The sequence below is a fragment of the Drosophila guanche genome, unplaced genomic scaffold (genome assembly GCF_900245975.1).
Source record: "Drosophila guanche unplaced genomic scaffold, DGUA_6, whole genome shotgun sequence".
NCBI lineage: Eukaryota > Metazoa > Arthropoda > Insecta > Diptera > Drosophilidae > Drosophila > Drosophila guanche.
In genome coordinates, this window is record NW_022995759.1 from 1,018,142 (window position 1) to 1,038,972 (window position 20,831).

General features: G+C 35.7%; 2 protein-coding genes across 5 annotated transcripts; both read right to left on the bottom strand.

Annotated features, from left to right (window-relative positions):
* Positions 1-848: 848 nt before the first annotated feature.
* On the bottom strand, positions 849-16,653 carry LOC117590682 (rho GTPase-activating protein 6). 4 transcript variants are annotated; one of them, XM_034283576.1, is made up of 14 exons: positions 15,650-15,879; positions 15,559-15,580; positions 13,451-15,486; positions 10,944-11,101; positions 10,193-10,337; positions 9,941-10,039; positions 9,356-9,525; positions 7,317-7,598; positions 7,090-7,240; positions 6,737-7,022; positions 6,540-6,674; positions 2,707-2,799; positions 1,760-1,974; positions 849-1,702 (listed from the first exon to the last, which is right to left on the bottom strand). In XM_034283576.1, exons 3-14 carry the CDS (start codon positions 15,405-15,407, stop codon positions 1,482-1,484), a joined length of 3,912 nt encoding a protein of 1,303 aa, XP_034139467.1. In that variant the 5' UTR covers positions 15,408-15,486; positions 15,559-15,580; positions 15,650-15,879; the 3' UTR covers positions 849-1,481. The 4 variants fall into 4 exon arrangements, with proteins under 4 accessions (XP_034139467.1, XP_034139466.1, XP_034139469.1 ...); XM_034283575.1 differs by having other exon boundaries at positions 13,451-15,580; XM_034283578.1 differs by lacking the exons at positions 13,451-15,486; positions 15,559-15,580; positions 15,650-15,879 and adding an exon at positions 16,512-16,653 and having other exon boundaries at positions 853-1,702.
* A 291-nt stretch (positions 16,654-16,944) lies between these two features.
* LOC117590685 (zwei Ig domain protein zig-8) lies at positions 16,945-20,566 on the bottom strand. Its single transcript, XM_034283585.1, has 9 exons — positions 20,551-20,566; positions 19,988-20,175; positions 19,814-19,929; positions 19,280-19,490; positions 18,867-18,920; positions 18,697-18,799; positions 18,455-18,642; positions 18,211-18,389; positions 16,945-17,059 (listed from the first exon to the last, which is right to left on the bottom strand). Exons 2-8 carry the CDS (start codon positions 20,118-20,120, stop codon positions 18,253-18,255), a joined length of 942 nt encoding a protein of 313 aa, XP_034139476.1. The 5' UTR covers positions 20,121-20,175; positions 20,551-20,566; the 3' UTR covers positions 16,945-17,059; positions 18,211-18,252.
* Between the last annotated feature and the right edge of the window lie 265 nt (positions 20,567-20,831).

The window sequence follows — 20,831 nt, forward strand, 5'->3', positions numbered from 1 at the left end:
TCAGAACTAAAATACATTGTATATGTAGCCGACTTGCTTTCAAAAATGTACTTTAGACATCATCTCTTCGGCTTATTATTTTTGTATTTTAAGTAACGATAACAACTGATATTCTGTAGAGTAATCACTATTGGGATATGTTATCTAAAAAATATCATATGACAATATGGTTTAGTGACAACAACAATACAATAATTTACAACCATGTAATATCGTTAAATTACATGACTAGTCAACAAAATGAATTATGTAAATGATGTACATACATACCTAAGATACAAATGTATTTACATATATTTGCATATAAATGGACATACATATGTGTATGTACATATGTATACATATATACAAAAATATATTCCTGGCTTTCGTACATGAGATATGAAAAAAATAGCTCTGTATATCAATAGATGATATTGCATGTGACCATTTTTTAAAACATTATTAATTTTAATTTCGAATATGTGATTTAAACAAAAGATCACAATGCAAAACCCCTTGCACTGGCCAAATAAAGCTGGTGTTCACCGCCAGCTAACAATCGTAACCAAAACTATGGTTTAAGTGTTTGTACATATGTATGTATGTAATATTCAATGGCTTCTCACTCAATATGGTCTATTGGGGTAGAAGTCGATTGAAAAAAAAAGTCCACTAAGTACTGAACAAAGTCAATAAGAGTCATATGACATGTGGATTTTCTGTTTGGTTAAATACTTATGGGCATACATAAATACATGTGTACATGTAAATTTAGGATAGTCATTAATAGTAAGCTTAAAATTGTTTTAATGTAATAGCGAAACTGGCGTAAATTAATATTTTCACAAGCATATTTTAATATTTTAATATTTTACCTTTAAGCCTGAGATAGAAAGGACTTATCGTACAGTAAAGATAATAGATTACATTTTTTATATGCGCCGTTATTGGGTTCATTGTAATAAAATAGATATCCTTTAAGAAGGTAATTATAATTGTTATTGTAATATTATTTTTTAGTGTGCACACGCACACAGATCTATCATAATGCGAATATATGAAACTGGAAAGACGCACTTACACAACCTAATTAAGTAACTTTTAAAACTTTAGAACAATAATAGTTTTAAGTCGGAGGCAAAGGGCATGTGAAGAAAACGAATCAATATTTATATTACGTTTAATAATTGGCTGTGAATACAATCTTATGCTAAAGCTGTTTGTAATTTAGAATAAGAAGAAAGTGCTAATTATTACCACGTATTCAATATTATTATAATATATACAAATAAATATATACACATGTTTAGACTTGTAGAGACTTTTGCAAAGAGTTTAAGAGTATATTTTGTTAAAATACAAAAAAAACATTCTTAAACTTAAGAGTATTACAATATACTAATAAACAGCAAACTTGACTGTTATTATTGCTGCAGTAATTTTTTCCTGTATAGTCCAAAATAACCCGATGGGATTCTGAATCATCCAATCCCAGAGCATTACATTTTGTTTTTTTTCCTGGAGCTGGATATCAAGTGCTGCCGTTTGTACAGAGGTTTCTTTCTTAATTCTGTATCTTGGGTTTCATAAGATGGAAGATTGTTGCATGTTGCATTTTTTTCGAATTCTGCTGCCTTCGCACTTAATGTTGCGCAACCAATATTTGATATGCTTGCTGGCAATCTGGGCTCAGATGGCCAGTTCCCTACTGTTTCACTATCTAAAAATAGGTAAATAAATATAGATTATCGTATGCTACTCGTTTATTTCAAATTACCCTTATCTCTAACGGACTCTTTGTATTGTAATGATTGCTCCGGTAACGATATTTGAAGACTTGCAGAGAATACTTTTAAAGTTTCGTCTTTCCGCTCATCCTTATGCGCGTCGTTACAAGCAAGCTTAGGATAACTTCGCAACCCTTCGTCATCAACGGGATTTTCCGATTTTCGTTTATCAAATTCGTTATCATACTGCCCAACAGAGCCATACCTGTAAACCATATTTTTGATCAATGAATTAAACGAGAAGGGCCGTGTGAGACTCTTCTTACGCGTCACAAATTGTATACCTGGTACTCAGTTGGACATCTGGACCTTAGTGGTTTTTTTTTTAATTTTACTTTTTTTTACCTATGTCATCTAATCCAAAACGCTCTTTTAGCTCGGCCCCGTCCCCTAGAGCCTCACCTAGCCATAGAGCATAAAGCCGAGTGTGAAATGAGAGAACAGGCAAAAAATAAATCGGCTGCTGGACAAGGTGGGGGTAGCCACTGAAAATTAATTTCTTCATTCTGGCTATAATAATCATCCAATCTGATCCCAACTAGGGGATCTGATATATATCCCTGAGGAATAGCGTTTTAGATTCTCTTATCTTCAAAAATGTGGATACAGCCGATTTTCGTCTTTTGTGGGGCCGAAGGGGGCGGGGCCAATTTTTTAAATACACTTGTATCAGTGTGTGCATGCATCAGTCTGGAGAAAAAATTTGATGGCTCTAGCTCTTAGTGTCTCTGAGATCCAGGCGCTCAACAAAACAGACGGACGGTCGGACAGACAGACATGGCTTAATCGACTCGGGTGTTGATGCTGATCAAGAATATTTGAATATAGGAAATGTTTCATTTTGTGCGTTACATACATCCAATTTTGATCACAAATACACTATACTTTATTTACTTTTCGAGTACGGGGTATAAGAATAAAATGAAAATATTATTACCGTTTAGCATGTCTCGAGACGAAAACCTCATCTGCAGAGCTGGCCGCGTCGCTGTTTTGAACTATTGACGACTCATCTGAATGATTCAAGATCCTTTTGAAAAAAGTAGAATATACAAAGCTAAATAATAAACATCCTTAAATTACACTATGCAACAAGAGCAGCGAATAAAGCTCTGAAATTAAAACCTTGCTGTAAAGTTAAGTGATATTAGACTGTTTTGATCTAAGTTTGGATGTTGGGCCAGCAACGTACCAAACAGGATGTAACTGTGTGAGGAGATTTTACGAGGTTTGGCAAAATGGCTGCGTCTAAGCAATCGTGCCTTACGAGTATACCAAGAATTACGACTACAATTTCAAACAACAGGAAAATAAGTTGGGGCATAACTGGGCGCTCGGCCCGTGCGCCAACATTCGGGCTCCGATTTAGACTAAAAACTATCACATTTTGCGATTTACAACTTCGTCACGGTCGCAAATATTTATTGGAACGGCCCTGGACACAACAATACTTAAAACGAGAAGGGACGTGTGAGACGTTTCATACGCATCACAACTTTTATACCCGGCACTCAGTACTACATATGCACCTTAGCGGTGTTTTGTCAAATTTTAAATTTTTTCTTAATCTGTCATCTACATCTACAACACTTCTCACACCAACACGCTCCGTTAGCTCGCCCCCTTCCCTAGACCAACACACTGCAGACTCGCGGCAGAGGCAGAGGCAGCGCCCGCACAAAAAAATACAAGTATAAGCTGCGGGACGGGGTGGGTTAAAAGTCGGAAGAGTAATCGCCAGGGGGAGGGCAGAGGCAGGGGTCGAGTGAAGCAGAAGCAGAGTGTGAATGAGAGAATGTGAAAAGAACAAAAAAAGCTGCGGGACAGGGTAGGTTTAGCCACTGCAAATTAATTTCTTCATTGTGGCTATAATAATGATCCGATCGGATCCCAATTTGGTGATCTGATAGATATGGCCATTTCCTACGGAATGGCGCTTTTAGTTTTCTTGTATCTTCAAAACTGTTAGGAGGTTTTCGCCCTTTTGCGTGGGCGAAAGGGGGCGTGGCTCATTTTTGAAATACACTGGTTTCAGTGTGAGCATACAGCAGTACGGAGCCAAAATATGTTGGCTCTAGCTCTTATAGTCTCTAAGAACTAGCCGACAAACAAGACGGACAGACGGACGGACTGAGAGACGGACAGACAGACAAGGCTCAATGGACTCGGCTATTGTTGCTGATCAAGAATATATATACTTTATGGGGTCGGAAACGTTTCCTTCGGTGCGTTACATACAACCGTTATTCCCCACCCTATTTACTCTTCGAGTACCGGGTATAATTAAAAAACAAAAATTTTAAATTCAAATATTTCCTAGTGCAATTTATTTATATATATTTATTTATCTATGTGTGTATATTCATTTATTTATATAAATTTATTTATTTAATATTTAATTTAACAAAGAGCAGCTTCTACAACGACTCTATGGATAGGTTGCACCTCAGATCGGAAAAAAAGGCTCTTTCCACACAGACTTGCGTTGCAGGGGCAGATTGCACAACTTTTGCAAATTGGAACAAATTCGGATATTGGTTGGTACTTCTTTTGTTCCCAATATTGCTTTATTTTTGTACTTAGTTCGATCGGTTTTGGGCTATTATTGTATATTTCACGCGATAAGAATGACCAAGCAACTGATGCACCAATGCAACTAAGGTTTGACTTAAGATAAGCTATAAATCATAATTTATTTCATATGCAAAAATTGAACACAGCTGTGTTCAATGAAATAGTGCCGCAGCTTACCACTTTCACAACTCTTTTTAAGGCTCTTTCCGGATTTCGAATAAAGCAATTGATACCTTTTTGAACAGACTGGAATGTAAGCATTATAAACCCGAAAACACATTATCACATTTGCATTACATCTTCTTCTTTCGTATCAAAGCTTGACTTTATTGACACATTCCAGGCGACCCATTCATGAAAAAGAGCTAGATGGAATGAAAGCAGCGCACTCCTATTTCATTGTACACAGCTGTATGTACGAACATACAAGATAATCATAGCCAAGAGCAGCCACACGCATAAGAGGAATACAATCTCGTATCTTTAGGCGCAGCCTTTACGAAAACATTCATTGCTTATGTTGTTGATGAACTCATTATGGCTGCCCACATTTCTTTGGAGCAGAAGCTGCTTTATGCAAAAATTGAATATTAATGGAAATATACATACATATATATAAATAAATTGCACTAGGAAATATTTGTATTTAACATTATTTTTTAAATTTTTTTTTGTATTATGGTTGCTCTTGTCTTACTGATGAAGAATAAATATAACTTTTCCATTTCCTAGGTAAGATGGAGTCACAATTTAAAGTTGAGTTTTATTTTTGAATAAAAAATATTGTATTTGTGCGAATAACGGTTGTATGTAACGCACAGAAGGAAGCGTTTCCGACCCCATAAAGTATATATATTCTTGATCAGCATCAATAGCCGAGTCGATAGAGCCATGTCTGTCTGTCCGTCTTGTTTGTCGGCTCGTTCCCAGAGACTATAAGAGCTAAAGCCACAAAATTTTGGATCCGGACTTCTGTATGCTCACACTGAAACCAGTGTATTTCAAAAATGAGCCACGCCCCCCCTCCGCCCACGCAAAAGGGCGAAAACCTCCCTACAGTTTTGAAGATACAAGAAAACTAAAAGCGCCATTCCGTAGGAAATGGCCTATCTATCAGATCACCAAATTGGGATCCGATCGGATCATTATTATAGCCACAATGGAGAAATTAATTTCCAGTGGCTGAACCCACCCAGTCCTGCAGCTTTTGTTGCTCTTTTTACATTCTCTCATTCACACTCTGCTTCTGCTTCACTCGACCCCTGCCTCTGCCCTCCCCCTGGCGATTACTCTTCCGACTTTTAGCCCACCCCGTTCCGCAGCTTATATTTGTTTTTGTTTGTGTGAGGGCGCTGACTCTGCCTCTACCTCAAGTCAGCAGTATGTGGGTCTATGGAAGGGCGGCGAGCGTGTTGGTGTGAGAAGTGTTGCAGATGTAGATGACTTTGTAGCATTAGGCTACTGACAGAAGCTTGTTGCTATAGAACATACATGTGATATGTGAATACGATAGAGAAAGAGGAAGAACATGCATTTAATAGGTGAATATCGAAATTGAAAAGAAGAAGAGATTAAATTGATTTGAATTCCGACTCGGCCGAACAGCAGCACTTGGCTTTTTATTTCGAGATTTTGATTCTGAACTGGTTGCGAGGAGTTGCGGAAACAGTGGCCAAAAGCTAATTTTTAAAAGTTAAAACCAAGACTAGGTTTTTAACGCTCTGTATTAGAAAAAGAGTGACCATCAAAGTTGCGTACAAGAAAATTTCATAGATGGCGCCACTTTCCAAAAATCTGCTGTGAAACCTATCGGTCATTATTGCACAGAATGTTCAGGGAAAAAGTACCAATTTTATTGCTGTTTTAAATATCTCATAAATTGGAAAATTGGATTAACTGATCCAATATTTTTGATGCATTTTATTTAGTAGGCTTTTTACTTTGTGTTCTGTAATGTGAACGATATCTAGTGGTTGGCGATGACCACATCTAGATGTAGTCCTGAGTGCCGGGTATAAAAGTTGTGACGCGTAAGAAGCGTCTCACACGTCCCTTCTCGTTTTAATTAAAAAATAACAAATAATTATTATTTGCAGTCCATGCTTAAAATCGCTCCGACTATGTATCTATGTATGTATATATATGAGCTCTGTATATCTATGTATCTGAGCTCTGTATATTCATTCATATTCTTACCATTGTGATCCATTTATTTTGGTTGAAATTAACCCATACAATATGTCTGGACATGCATCTAACATATGTGAGTAAATAACGTCAAGAAAGTCTGCCGATATTTTAAATATTTCTTCGTAATGGTCAATCATAGTTCTAAATAATTTAGTTCTGGTTAGGTGAAAGTAAATACCTATAAGTGGAATATTATAGCCAACCTGACTACATTTATTGCGTCGTTCATATGATCCTGCTCTTTATCTCTTGCTGATGCTTGATCTAAACCACGCAAAATATTTGGAGCGAAAACTGTAGACAGATTACTGCTATCCATTTTGTTGCCATTTATCTCAATGTTTCCATCGCTGTCGAATATATCATCGCTATGTGCCGCTACTTTTGCCAGAAACCGCAGTAATACATATAGCGTATCTCTATGTGAAATGGGCAGAAGTTTTATTAAATGTGAAATACCCTCCAATTGTAAACGGCGATTTCGAATCTCTAAAAAGTCAATAAGTTAGAAAACATATACCAAAATATACGTTTATATACTATGTGTAATACGTACTTTGGGTTTCTAAAAATGTTGTGTAGAGTCGACTGCAAAGCAAAGGTTCTGGAAGATCTCGAAGGAATTCCTTAAGAAGGGTAGCAACATCATGGGGGCATGTTTCATGGGGAATTCTCATATGAGAGTTTTTGTCAAACTCCTCCCGCAACTAGTGTGATAAAATGTCATTGTTGTAAATTAAAGGACAACTATTTTTGAAGTTTAAATAGTTATTAAAAACATACTTGCTTAACCCGCTTCCGAGACGTACTGACACGGAAAATTCCAATTTTTTCCAGACCGTTATCTTCCAAATAGTCCATGCAATTTATGATAAATATCGGTACATTTAAATGAGATGGAGTGTGTAAAGTTGTATCGAAATCTAGTTCATTATGTTCCATATCATAATGAGACATGGAGGAGGATGGTTTATTTAAATAACTCAAAGAATCACGAAAGCGTTCCGACGTCTCGATATATCCACAATCCATAGACTTGGTTGGCAAACTTTCGCATGACCGAACCTGGGAAATATATACATGCATAAAAGCTAAGTTTTTGTCGCAGGGATTTATTTATATTTATATATACACTTAAAAAATGAACATTAAAACATTGTAAACACTTGAATTCGTGTAATGGTGCTATAAAAAAGAGTATATTTTTTGACACAACTCGTAAATAACACTACTCGACAAAATCGATCTTTGTTATCCTCAAAACACAAAACCAACTTTTTCTGATAGATATCGGGTATCTAAATTTTTTAATGAATTATCTTTTTATACCCGGTACTCGAAGAGTAAAAAGGGTATATTGGTTTTGTGCACAAAGTGAATTTATGTAACGCACAGAAGGAAACGTTTCCGACCCCATAAAGTATATATATTCTTGATCAGCATCAATAGCCGAGTCGATTGAGACATGTCTGTATGTCCGTCCGTCTGTCTTTTCGTCTTGATGTGCGCTGGATCTCAGAGACCACAAAAGCTAGAGCCACCAAACTTTGCATCCAGACTTCTGTAGGCTCTGTCTTTTATCTTCAAAATTGTAGATTTGGGAGTTTTTCGCCCTTTTGCGGGGGCGGAAGGGGACGTGGCTCATTTTTAAAAACACTGGTTTCAGTGTGAGCATACAGCAGCCCGGAGCCAAAATTTGGTGGCTCTAGCTCTTATAGTCTCTGAGAACTATTGATGCTGATCAAGAATAAATATATATATAATCTGTGCGTTACATACAACCGTAGTTGTACTACATCTGTACCTTTGCGGTTTTTGTCAAATTTTACACTTTTTTTTCATCTGTCATCTACAACACTTCTCACGCCAACATGCTCCTTCAGCTCGCCACCCTCCCCTAGCCATTCACTGCAGAGTCACGGCAGAGACGCGGCCGAGGCTGAGGCAGAGGTACGGCCAGGCAGAGGCCACATACTGGGCGAAGCAGAGTGTGAATGAGAGAATGTGAAAAAAAAAACAAATATAAGCTGCGGGACGGGGTGGGTAATTAATTTCTTCATAGTGGCTATAATAATGATCCAATCGGATCTCAACGGTGATCTGATAGATATGGCCATTCCCCTAAAATTTTTGATTTGGGAGGTTTCCGCATTTTTCTGGGGCGGAGCTCATTTTTGAAATACACTTGTAACAGTATGAGCATACAGAAGTCTGGATGCAAAATTTGGTGGCTCTATCTTATACGGACGGACAGACAGACATGGCTCAATCGACTCGGCTATTGATGCTGATCAAGAATATATATACTTTATGGGGTCGGAAACGTTTCCTTCTGTGCGTTACATACAACCGTTATTCGCATAAATACAATATATTATATTTACTCTTCGAGTACCTGGTATAATATTCGCTTCAGACCATTTCTAAGTCCCATATCTTTCATTAAAAGTGGGTTTCGTTGCTTGAGCAAAAATTGTGTCGGGTACTTTAGTTATGTGTATAAGCAAACTGCTACCTCTGAAAAATCAGGTACACAAAAATACCAGACTTCAAAAATTTCTAAGAAAATAAGTTCTGCCTTAGAAAAAAAGAGATCTAGAAAAAAACATCTGCGACCGAGTCGCTCATGGTCGAGTATATAAAGCCATTTTTTCTTCAAACCTTCTACTTGAAATATAGTCTTATTTATCAGAGTCCCACCAATTTCACTACTCGAAAAAATCGATCTTTTAATCGCTTTACAATTTGTTCACATAAATGACATAAGATAATGTAAGATATCCAGATTAAGATACATCCTTTCCATAGCCATAAGCACTTACACTTTCATTCAGCTTGATATGACTTTCAGGGCCGTTACCAGTTCCTTGAAACACAGACATCAGTGAGTGCTTTGATCGTGTTCGAGTCTGAACGATATCGCTCCCTTTAGAATCTCTGGATCTTGATAAGCAGCATTCTAAAGAGGTTCCAAATAATACTTCCTGTCCGTCTTCATATTGAAACATTTAATTATTAACGTGGACAAATTATAATACAATTTAATGTGAAACTAATTTGGGTTAATGTAATTACTGGATACTTCTTTTGTACATACAAAAACCAAATTAAACGAAGATAAACTTGTGAGACGTTTCGAAAGCCGCGTCATTACTGGCCTACCGGTACTCAATTGTATGGTACAATTAATAATAAATAATTTTCTCTACATTGTTGGTTTGCTGACATCTCTGCGAAATAGACGTAAAACAATAGTAAACGGGAGGACAGGCAGAAATGGGATCCGAAGTCTAAATCGTTTTCTTCTGCGAGTTATGCACATCACACAGACCAGTTTACTTATACAACCACAAACTCTTCGAATACCGGGATTCAAACATACTAGTAGTCCAAAATAAGAATCTTACTGTGTTCAGATTTCCTTCCAATATCAAAAAAACTTGTTGTTAGTGACTTTTTCTTCGGTAAATTTCGTCGCTTGTGTGATTTTCTTTCCAAATCTAAATCTGTTTAAATTGGGAAGATAAATGGAAATTAATGATAACTTTCGAACAAAAAAACTCAACTTTTTTAACGAAGGTACTGACAAATTTATTCTTTGAATGTAATGTCATTTCGAAAATGAAATCACTATCTTATCTGAAATTATTCCTTTTTACCTAGATTACTGCCAATATTTAGTTCCTTTATTTTTTCCAAGACAAAATGCTTCAGGAAGTCTGTTTCCGTTTTCGATAAATTCATAAGTAAAGTTTCCACAATCTGAAACTTTTCATTGTTTTCTGAGATCCACAAACAGTTCCCCTGCGAATAGTTTTATAAAATACAATAATTTGAAATGAAGTGAAACTCCGTCATTAAACACTTTTTCTGAAAAACTCAGGGCCTTAAAGTTTTTTTCAGAGCTTTGGCATCTTTGGAATGGCCGGAGTGCTATAAATATAATTTTTAAGGAACTTTGCTTGCCAGAAATATACTAACAGCAGCTTACCGCTTATCAGGCGGTATATTTATCTACATTTTTATAAAAAAGGTCGATTTAAGACAACTGGAAGTGGTAATCTGTCAGGTAAGATGTCTAGGAGCAAGATGCTATATTCTCGTGTTTATGATTTTATACTATTGAACGGTATATGTATGTATGTATAATGTATGCCTTACGTTTCGTTATAGGATCAGACAGACAAATAAGTGAAATTCAATTTTATTCAGAAAGAGCCTGGAGCGTTTAAATGAAGTTTAATTAAGTTAATTTAAATCAAAAATTTGCAAGCTTATTAAATAAAAAAAAAGTATTTAAAAAAAAAATAAAATGTTTGTATGTACATGTTCAATCAGAAAAAAACAATTCATTGTTGATAAATATATGTGCGATTGTATTGAATAATGTTTTTAAATTCAATTTCTTACCAAAGGGAACCATTTTTGATAAGCTGTTGAGAGCTCTTGTTGTAAAGGAGGCTTATTTTGGCTTTTGGAACGACTTCGCAAAAGTTTTTTCGTTACAAATTGCCCAACGTTCGACAAAGATTTGGACTTTTGCATATTGCTTGTTTCATTTCTTAGATCTGAAATTGTAGCAAGGAATATTTTTAATAATAATATTAAACTATTAAAAAAGAGCAAACGGTTGGCTGTTATTTCGATTATAAAGCACTTTGTTACTTGGGTGTTTACTACTCGTAAGAGCATATTTGCTTATCGGAAATTTTCACAGAAAATCAATGTCATTCGATTCATTCTAATGGACTTAACGCAACTAGAGTTTACCATTACCATACAAATATTTTCTGCGTCGAACTCTTTAGTGTTATAAATCTTCTATATATGTTCATATACAATTCTCATATCACGGGTTTCGCGACTGAACTTTATTATATTTTATAAAATTTGTTATGGGAACATTTTCAGCAAGATCTAGGGGCAGACGATCAAAGGTGCGAAATGAACGAAATCAACATAGACGATTGGAGAAAGGAGACAACTGTGAATGCTCAGTGCTCATGCGACACTGCTAAACATTACCAAAAACCCCAATAACATAAGAGAGATGTTGGAAATCATTAAAACTGCAACTACCTGAAATTGAGACACAACCAAAACCAATTTTTTTCAATGATCGGGACGGATCTAGATGATTATTTGCACTTTCAAGTAAATTATCGGAGCAAACTAATGAAATTTTGCTTGTTTACATCTTCCAATTTGTAAATTATTTTGATCGAAAACTCGACAATATAGCATTTAGATCCTCTTCGTTCCTTCGACTCGCATTCGCATACTAGTCTAATATTGATAGGTGCTATGGTGGCAGGATGTTCCTACTTTCACTCGTTCAAAGATAAGATACATCAAATTGTATCTGTGAATCAGGAAATGAGAAACTTCTTGAAATTGAGGCACTACAATTGAACTCATCGAGACGGCCCCAAATTTAAACGGCTTCCTACAGTCGTGATGTGGAGCTATGTACAATTCCACTGAGCCGCTGAACGAATAAAGCAATAAATATGGGAGCTAGTAGAGCAGGAAAAATAACACTACTCGAAAAAATGAAACACTTTTTTCCTTACGGAACCAAACAGATTTTTTTTACCCGGTACTCGAAGATTAAATAGGGTATATTGGATTTTGCGCACAATATTGGATGTACATATGGAACGTACAGAAGGAAACATTTCCGACCCCATAAAGTATATATAATTTTGATCAGCATCAATATCCGAGTCGATATAGCTAAGTCTGTCTGTCCGTCTAAACCACTAAGGTACAGATGTACTACTGAGAACCGGGTATAAAAATTGTGACGCGTAAGAAGCGTCTCACAGGTCCCTCCTCGTTTTTTATAGATTTGGGCATTAAAATGTTTTCACATAACTTAAGTATCTTACATCTGGTTTTAAAGAACTTTTCTATTCTGAAAAGCTTATTGATGCAAATGATGCAGCTTACCATCTGGGAAATATTAAGCTTTCAAATGCCAAAATTATGATTGCGATATTTTTTACAACATTTTGCCTCTAAAAACTCAGGACCAGTCGAAAAATATATACAGAGTACATTATTTTTTTAAAGTTGTTGCCCATTAAAATCTACGGAGGGAAACCGATCTGAAAATGGAATGAAATACCTTTTTGGAAGGTTTGCTGGCCCAAGCGCCAAGCCCAAGCGGAACAAAGCAAACGAGGACAACTACTATATTTTCGCACATGGTCATGTTTCTTAAAGCTCTTTACAACCATAACCATAAATTAACGTATGTGAAAGAGAACCGCTACCCCTAAAAATATCATAAAGAAATACCAGCTTTTAAAAACTTGTATAAAAATATTCTACCGTAGAAAAAAACAAAATATCTTCAGACATATCTCTCTTCTTTTCGTTCTTTGAGGACAAATCGTGTCTGGTAGTGTAATCAAACAAGATAAGGGAAATGTGCGTGCTAGCGTGTCGGAATTGCGTAAATCACTATCACTAAAGGAATAAATTGGAATTATTCAATCAAGGCAATTGCCTTCGAAAACAAGCATGTCCGTACGTAATTGACAGTCACAAAGAAGATTGAAGACAACGCTAACTTAATTTGAGACACCATCAAAAGCAAAACGTGTTTATAATCAGACTGTACCTTTGAGTATTCCCACTAACATTGTGCTGTCCTTGCGTGATAAGTAGGTGCAGTACGTAGGTAGTAAATTTGTCATTACATAAATCAAAAGATAACAGATAAATATCTCGCACTAACTGGGTTAGTATCGGGTATTAGTAGTTTCGCGGAACATGTAACTAAAATCACAACGTGTGTTCGTAACCCCTTTCTTATACCTCCAGTAAGTGAATTCGGGGAAGTTTTTAACGTATATATGAAAGTATCCCCCGACCCACACTTAACTCAAAGAGTTTCTATTAATACTTACTTATATTTTCATGATTCATATTTCCTTGCTTGTCGTTTAGTGTGAATAAATTAGTAGTGCTACCGGGGTCGCTGTGGCCATGCCATATATTCGAGAGAAATTGAGAGCTCGAAGTCAGCAAGCCGGTAGAAGTTTTAATAGTTTTCTCGAGTCTTGTATAACTATTTGGAGATGTAGGTGCTGAAATGCATGTCGAATATGTTGTACCTTCCTTATAAGTATTTGAGTTTCTAGCAGTCTGGAAATGTTCTTCAATATTTTTTTTTCGAGCTTTTTCCCACTCTACATTTTTTCTAGTCCGTTCATCCTCTGCCTTTTTCCATTCTATGTGGGCGTTTTGCAAGATTCTGAAACACTCGTTCCCACGAACATACTCCAACGCTATAAGAGGCCATGCTTCTAGTGTTTGAACAGCTTTGCTTAAGCCTTCATCCATTCCTGGAGGATTTATTTCACCCTTTGCCTTAATATTTCTTAAATTTTTATCGTAGTTAATTGATTTAAATCGACTTGCGTCTGCATCATTTACAGTTTTTTTTCTTGCCATCCTTAAGTACCGCTTGATTGTGTTGCTTACAGATTGTGAAATATCTTCGTTGTCAATAGAGCTTTTTCTCCGGTCTGTTAGCGTACCATGTTTCTCTAACAACTCGTCACCCAGGGCAGATGGATTAGAATTATCTTTGCACTGCTGCCAAGTCTTCTCAAATTCCTTAGCCATGCGTTTTAGTTCGCTAAGCTGTATAAAAGTAGTTTGTGTTCCGCATGTGTTGAAGCTCCTTTCAATCTCCTCATTTTTTGTTTTGCCCTTTTTGGTCCACAGATCAGTTGCTATCGGGGCGATGCGGGGTTCCAAACTATGTTTATCTGGGGCCACACCCAGATTTGTTCTGATATCGCAATTGTCGAAGCTTGTCGGTTTCTGGTGTATCCTATTATCCAACCTTTGGCAATCAACTATTTTTTTAACTCCACTGGAAAAGCATTTTTTATAGCTGTTTTGGTAGCTATTTAATTTCAATATACTTGAAAGTGAAGAGGCACGACCAATATTATGTTTTGATGGTTCTGTGGAATGTAACATTCGATGAAGTTGCTGTTTTTTTAGGGAGTTGTATATTTGCCTCAAAAGTACTTTATCTTCAAGAATATCTTGTCGTAAATTATCTACATGTAATTTTACTCCCACAATATGATCCAATAGGGGGGTTTCGGACAATAATTTTAAACGAGATAAGAGCTCTTTTTCAAGTGACTTTTCGCAATAATCGGTCTTTAATATATTATCATTTCTATTACCAATGGGCCGATGTGCACTTGGTGATGATGTCTGATCGGGTCTAACCGTTTTGGTTCCCAGTAAGGTTGTTGTTTTGTACGCATCGCGAATTTTCAGATACGACTGCAGTAGCTCAATAGTCTGATCGGCATTAATATGTTGGTCTGTTGTGTCCGCGCCACAGCGACTGCCACTTGTGTGCCGAGAAATTACTTTAAGTCGCCTCTTAGAATTGTGTATTGCTCCTGGATATGATGTCTTTCGTCGCCATAAAATAAAGCAGGGCTCAGAGGCGCAGGCTCGTTGAAATTGTGCCTCAATTAAGGAAATGTCCGATTCACTCTGCGCTCCTTCCGGAAGAAGCTTGCGTCCAGCTTCTGTCATATATCTCCATGTTTTTCGAGTTAATAGCCAGCGCTCTCGTTTTTTTTCTTTGTCTTTAGTGCTGCAACGACGTCTTCTAGATCCAGGGGAAGCTCTTCCCAAATTCTTACTGGCCATATTCGTTGGCCCGCAGTGTTCATCCGAAGGATTGCTTGCATTTAATATGGACAAGTCCTTTCCTGGTCTACTAAGCATGTCAATCGCATCATCCAAAGGGCCTGATCTCTTTTTGATCACCGCTACAGGGCGTCGCAGTGTCGACAGATGTTGTTCTGGTTTAATTTGTTCTTCCATATTAAAATTGTTTAGCGCCTTTGGACGTATTTGAGTATTTCCCCGCGTGTTCTCTCTATGGTGCTATCAGCTTCATCATCTTAATGTATGTAGCACGTCAAAAACCAATGTAATTGCTTTCGTTGAAAACCTTATGTATGGTGATACATACCGGGTCATCATACACATTCATCCTTATTAGAATTTATACATTATATATGAGCACTTTAACATACTGTATTTTCTGATATCGCAATACTCACAATCAGATTTAATCTGTTACAGAAGAGGTGGCGGATATCATAGGAGATCAGATCAACATATGTATAGATTTTGTTATAGAAAATAATTCTTATGTATGTATATTTAAACACTTTAATGATCCCGCTCAAGAGGTATGGGTACTCGTTTGAAAATGGGTGCATAAGGTTATTTATAAACTTTGATATTCATTCTGAAATATTTCATGGAATTATTAACACTCAACCTTTTACGTTATCGTAATTTATACATACATATGAATATTCCCATTTGTATGAACATAAAAACAATTATATGACTACATATCATATGTATTATGTTTTTATATTAATTCAAAATAATATGCATTTATTCAATGCATATTCAACGCAACATGCATATAATTCAATATAACAAAATTCACATTTCACATTTTATTTATTATTTCGCATTTGTTGATTTATTGGTTGATTACATATCACGGAATAGTATAAACTTTTCAATATCAGATCTGGTCTGCGCGAATAACGTTGAATGCCTGGGAGCCAGTAAAAAAGAAAGAATACAGTTTCAAACAAAAAAAAAAATAAATAAAAATCTAATTTTTCTTGAGAAACTTTTGTTGAATGTATTTATATACCCACTGTATACATTTAAAGTTCTCTGTCTTTCTAAAAAATACATATGTATGTACAATACGTATACGCATGGAAAACTTTTTATAAATATTTCTATACGAAACATGAATGTATGCATATGCGTATTTGCTTGTACGTTATCGTGTATACATGAATGTAGGGTATTGTATATTTATTAAATATGTTCGTATACATATGTATTATGTATTATACGTATGTATTTATGTATTATAGGAAATTTTCATACCTGTTGAGATGGGTGTGTGAGTGTCTGAGAGTATTTTCCTTATGTTCCAACTATTCATACAATGTTCTTAATATTTTTCATACTACATCGCTGTTGTCTAATGACTAAAAGCGTACTCTGTTCTGATGAATAATAAAACGTACGTATGAGCAGATCACTAGCGAAGAGAGATCGATCATTCATGTATGTAAGTACTCAACTAGCTACTTACTTAGTGGATGAGGAGGTTAATATTACTTCAAACCTACATACACTACCTTTAAATTTGTTCACACTGGTTTCAATGATAATTACAGACAGATTATAAAATACTATATATAGCCACAGTGGTTTCGCTTCGCTAAAACCAAGTCAAGCCCACTAATTTTGGTGAAAAGTATTAACAACCATTTTAATTGTCTTAATTGTGTACATATGCATGAATGCAATTATTTATTAATAATTTAATTACATATGACTATAGGAATTATTTTTATGCTGTATTTCTATATTGAATAATTTTATAAACACGTTCTTTTACAATCGTTCCATTGGAATTGGCTTGTAATCTAGAATAAAAAAAGGGGCTTATTAACGAAAAAGAATAACAATTAATACCCAATTTCAATAATTAAATGTGGGACTTTTGTTATTTGTCTTTTTAAAGAATGATAGCATCGAGGTACGACGAAGACACCTTTAAATCTTTCTTTACTATATTTATACAAGGTTCTCAAAGTGTAAAAAGGATATATAAGATTTGTGGTCGTAGTAATGTGCGTAACGCGTTACATACATTTACTTTCACTCAAAAATACAACATACCCTACTTACTCTTCGAGTACCGGGTATAAAAGTATATATTCGTGCGTGTGCATAAATATGTACACACTATTGTATGCACTTTAAGAGTAAGAAAATAGTTGACCCCTGCGCAAGCTAAAAATCACTACTTTCACCTGATCACAGATTAAAGAAAAACGAGAAGGGACGTGTACTTTTATACCCGGCACTCAGTACTACATCTGCACCTTAGCGGTGTTTTGTCAAATTTAACATTTTTTCTTCATCTGTCATCTACATCAACAACACTTCTCAGACCAACACGCTTCTTTAGCTAGTGATCTGATAGATATGGTCATTCCCTACGGAATGGCGTTTTTAGTTTTCTTTCCCAGAGACTATAAGACTGCTGTGATATCACACCATTCTGCAGGCAAAATTCGGAGGCTCTAGCTTTTATAGTCTCTGAGAACTAGCCAACAAACAAGACGAAGAGACGGACCGACAGACATGGCTACATCGACTCCGCTATTGACCCTGATCAAGAATATATGTATATACTTTATGGGGTCGAAAACGTTTCCTTCTGTGCGTTACATACATCAACTTTCGAGCTCAAACACAATATATATATATATATATATATATATAATACATACATATATATTTATACCCTATTTAAGTACTGGGTATAATAAAAGACATGAGATAATTTTAAATCAGATTTTAAATTCAGGATTTCTTAAAAAAATAAGAGCTACCTCTAAAAAAGCATTTAAAAACATATGTATAGTCAGGCCATTTCTCAGACCCATATCTTTCAGAAAATGTTGGTTTGGTTCCTTGAGGGAAAATCGTGTCGGGTCGTGTAGTCAAAGAAGGTATGCATGTTTAACGTTTATTATGGGAAGATTTCAAAGGAAGATTGTTTATTTACCTTAAAGTTACATCTTTAGAGTATGGATATTTGCTTAGTTAGTCATCTCTCCCTTCGGTACATATATTCTGCTAGAGTTAAAAAATGTAACAAAAACTTGATTGATATGATGTTTATCATGGCAGTGTGAGCATTCATCCCGATGGCCGAGCTTGTCTGCATTGCAGCCGGCTGTTCGCCTGTTCAAGTATTTATAATTAAATGTTAGTGGAAGCACGTTGATTAATATTAATAATAACCCTACCGGTCAATACATGAACTCTCACCGATGCTGGTATTGCACCGTTAGGAACGCAAGTATAGTTTCCGGAATCTCGTAATGATGCTCTTGTCAGCATTAATCGACTAGTAGTTCCAATATCAGTTTTTTCCGTTTCCAAGCTTATGCCACCTCGCAGCGAATCAAAATCGACGATTGAAGAACCATGATACCTTAAGGTGCAGGATGTTGAAGTTTAAAATAGCATACATTCCAAAAACCCTTACCATAAAACAGATAATGCATGCATATTTACTGAGCAGGCTAGGGCGATAGTGCTATCGCGTTTAACGTGAATTTCCGTTGATCCTAATATTTTTGCACGAGCCGCTTTTAGAGGAAATGTTTCAAAATAATTTGTCAGACTTCTATTTTTACGAGACCGCTGATCTCTTACCTTTTGAATCATAGTACCGCCTATCCGAATTGATATCTCTAGCTTCGCTTTCAGCTAAAAGAAAAGTGATCGCGGAAATCAGAAAGAGTTCTTAAATGGATTTGCTACAGAGCCTTATTTTTCTTATTCTTATTTTAGAGCCTAAGGACATTGCTCGATCCCAACAGCACCATTAAATCGAACTTAATTAAAATCATGTACCCGTTGAGGGAACGAACGGTGGCGGAACGTTCCTTACGAGGCCGTGATATAGAACCGCAAATCGATCTGATGTCGTTGAGAATTGGAAAGATATTAAATCTATCCTGGATCGTTACCCATTTCATTTAAAATAATAAAATTGCTTAATTATCTGATGGACTGACCCCTAAGAATATTAAAGGGCACACTCTGTAATTTATGGAAAACTTTACCTGCAATATCCAAAATGATTGCTAAGTTTATTTTTGGTTCAGTATTGACTTGACACTCGTAAATTCCGCTATCCCGTGCTTGGGCGTAGTCAATTTTTAAGTCCCAATCCTCACTGCTGGGAGGGTGTATTACGGAAAATCGTTGATCGCCAGTATATGTATAAATGTTAGTTGTTAAAATATGAAGGTCGCGCTTACGCATCCATGAAACCTGCAAGAAGTTTTCAATAATTTATTCAGTTATAATTTTGTCAGAATTATAATTTAGTTTTTCGGTATATACATACATATTTACTTATGTATTCTAATTAAACTAACTAATTAAACTCAAAGATTAAATGGTATTCGATTTGTGCTTCCATGTACATATCACACCCAAGGGATGACTATCCCACCCAATACTCGTTAACTATAATTATTAATATGATTTAAACGAATATTAAGAGAATTAAGAACGAATTAAGAGGATTGCGGATGAATAAAAACAAAACCATATTAAAAATAAGTAATTTGTGTTTGTGAGTAATTTCTTACAGTGCGATTGCCTTTGTTTTTGACACGACATCTCAAAATGGCGGTTTCATCAACGACAGCTGAAACATTTCGTGGGCTTATGTCATCGAAGAAGGGTCGATCCGAGCTTGCTAAGTCTGAAATAATATGTACAAGGTGACTTACTGGGAACTCTAAAGACGGCATAAAGCTTACCATTTATGTTTAAAAATGAAGTTGCACTTATACGCTGAAGACATATGTTAAAATTCAAAATCAAAAAAATCATGGGTTTGATTTTGTTGAAGGAAGAACCCAAACACGTTGATTTTACAAATGGTGCCGCCATATCGGTTAATTCAAGCGACTTAAAATGGCAGGCTGGATGGTGATGGTTGGCATGACTAGAAAATAGCCGCGATATTCACCTTAATTGTGAATATAATGATCAATCATTGCACGTCCTTTAATAACATTAACATATGCGCAAATGTATCCGTAAGGAACCTTAATATGTACATTCATATGTACATATGTATGTAGGTATCAAGCGGACACATGACATGGGATTAATACTGGGAAACCAGTGTATACATGTGTACATATGAATGTGAACACATTTATTTATGCACATATACATATGTATGTACGTATGTGTATGTAAGACTTATTTATCCTACAATATGCAGATGTTTATACATTTTTACACATATTGCATTGCTTAGCATATTTAATGCACTTTTTTTATTGGATTTCTTTTATTTAATTTTGACTTAAAAGGTATTGTGCTGAAAACTCGCTCTCACTTCATTTGTATCCAACAAGAATTGTTGGCTTTGAGTAGAGATTTTTCAACCCCAAAAGGTTTTTTATATAAACTACTTTTGAGCGAGCTTTTGACAGGGCTGGATGCTCAGCCGTCTGCATCCCATCGGATATTCGCGCAGGCGCACTACAGTGGTATACAGTATAACAGTATCACAATTAAATTGACAATTTGCTTTTATGTTCCTTTTTAACAGAATCAATTAGTTTAAAGATATATTTGGCATTACATTTT

Coding starts and splice junctions, on each gene's coding strand:
- LOC117590685 (XM_034283585.1), bottom strand. CDS start 20,120: ATGGCGGCACCATTTGTAAAATCAACGTGTTTGGGTTCTTCCTTCAAC. Junction 19,930..19,987: donor TTCATTTTTAAACATAAATG/GTAAGCTTTATG, acceptor ATATTATTTCAG/ACTTAGCAAGCTCGGATCGA. Junction 18,643..18,696: donor CATGCATTATCTGTTTTATG/GTAAGGGTTTTT, acceptor CTGCACCTTAAG/GTATCATGGTTCTTCAATCG.
- LOC117590682 (XM_034283576.1), bottom strand. CDS start 15,407: ATGGAAGAACAAATTAAACCAGAACAACATCTGTCGACACTGCGACGC. Junction 7,241..7,316: donor CTCGGAAGCGGGTTAAGCAA/GTATGTTTTTAA, acceptor TTATCACACTAG/TTGCGGGAGGAGTTTGACAA. Junction 2,800..6,539: donor AAAATAAATGGATCACAATG/GTAAGAATATGA, acceptor TTTTTTCAAAAG/GATCTTGAATCATTCAGATG.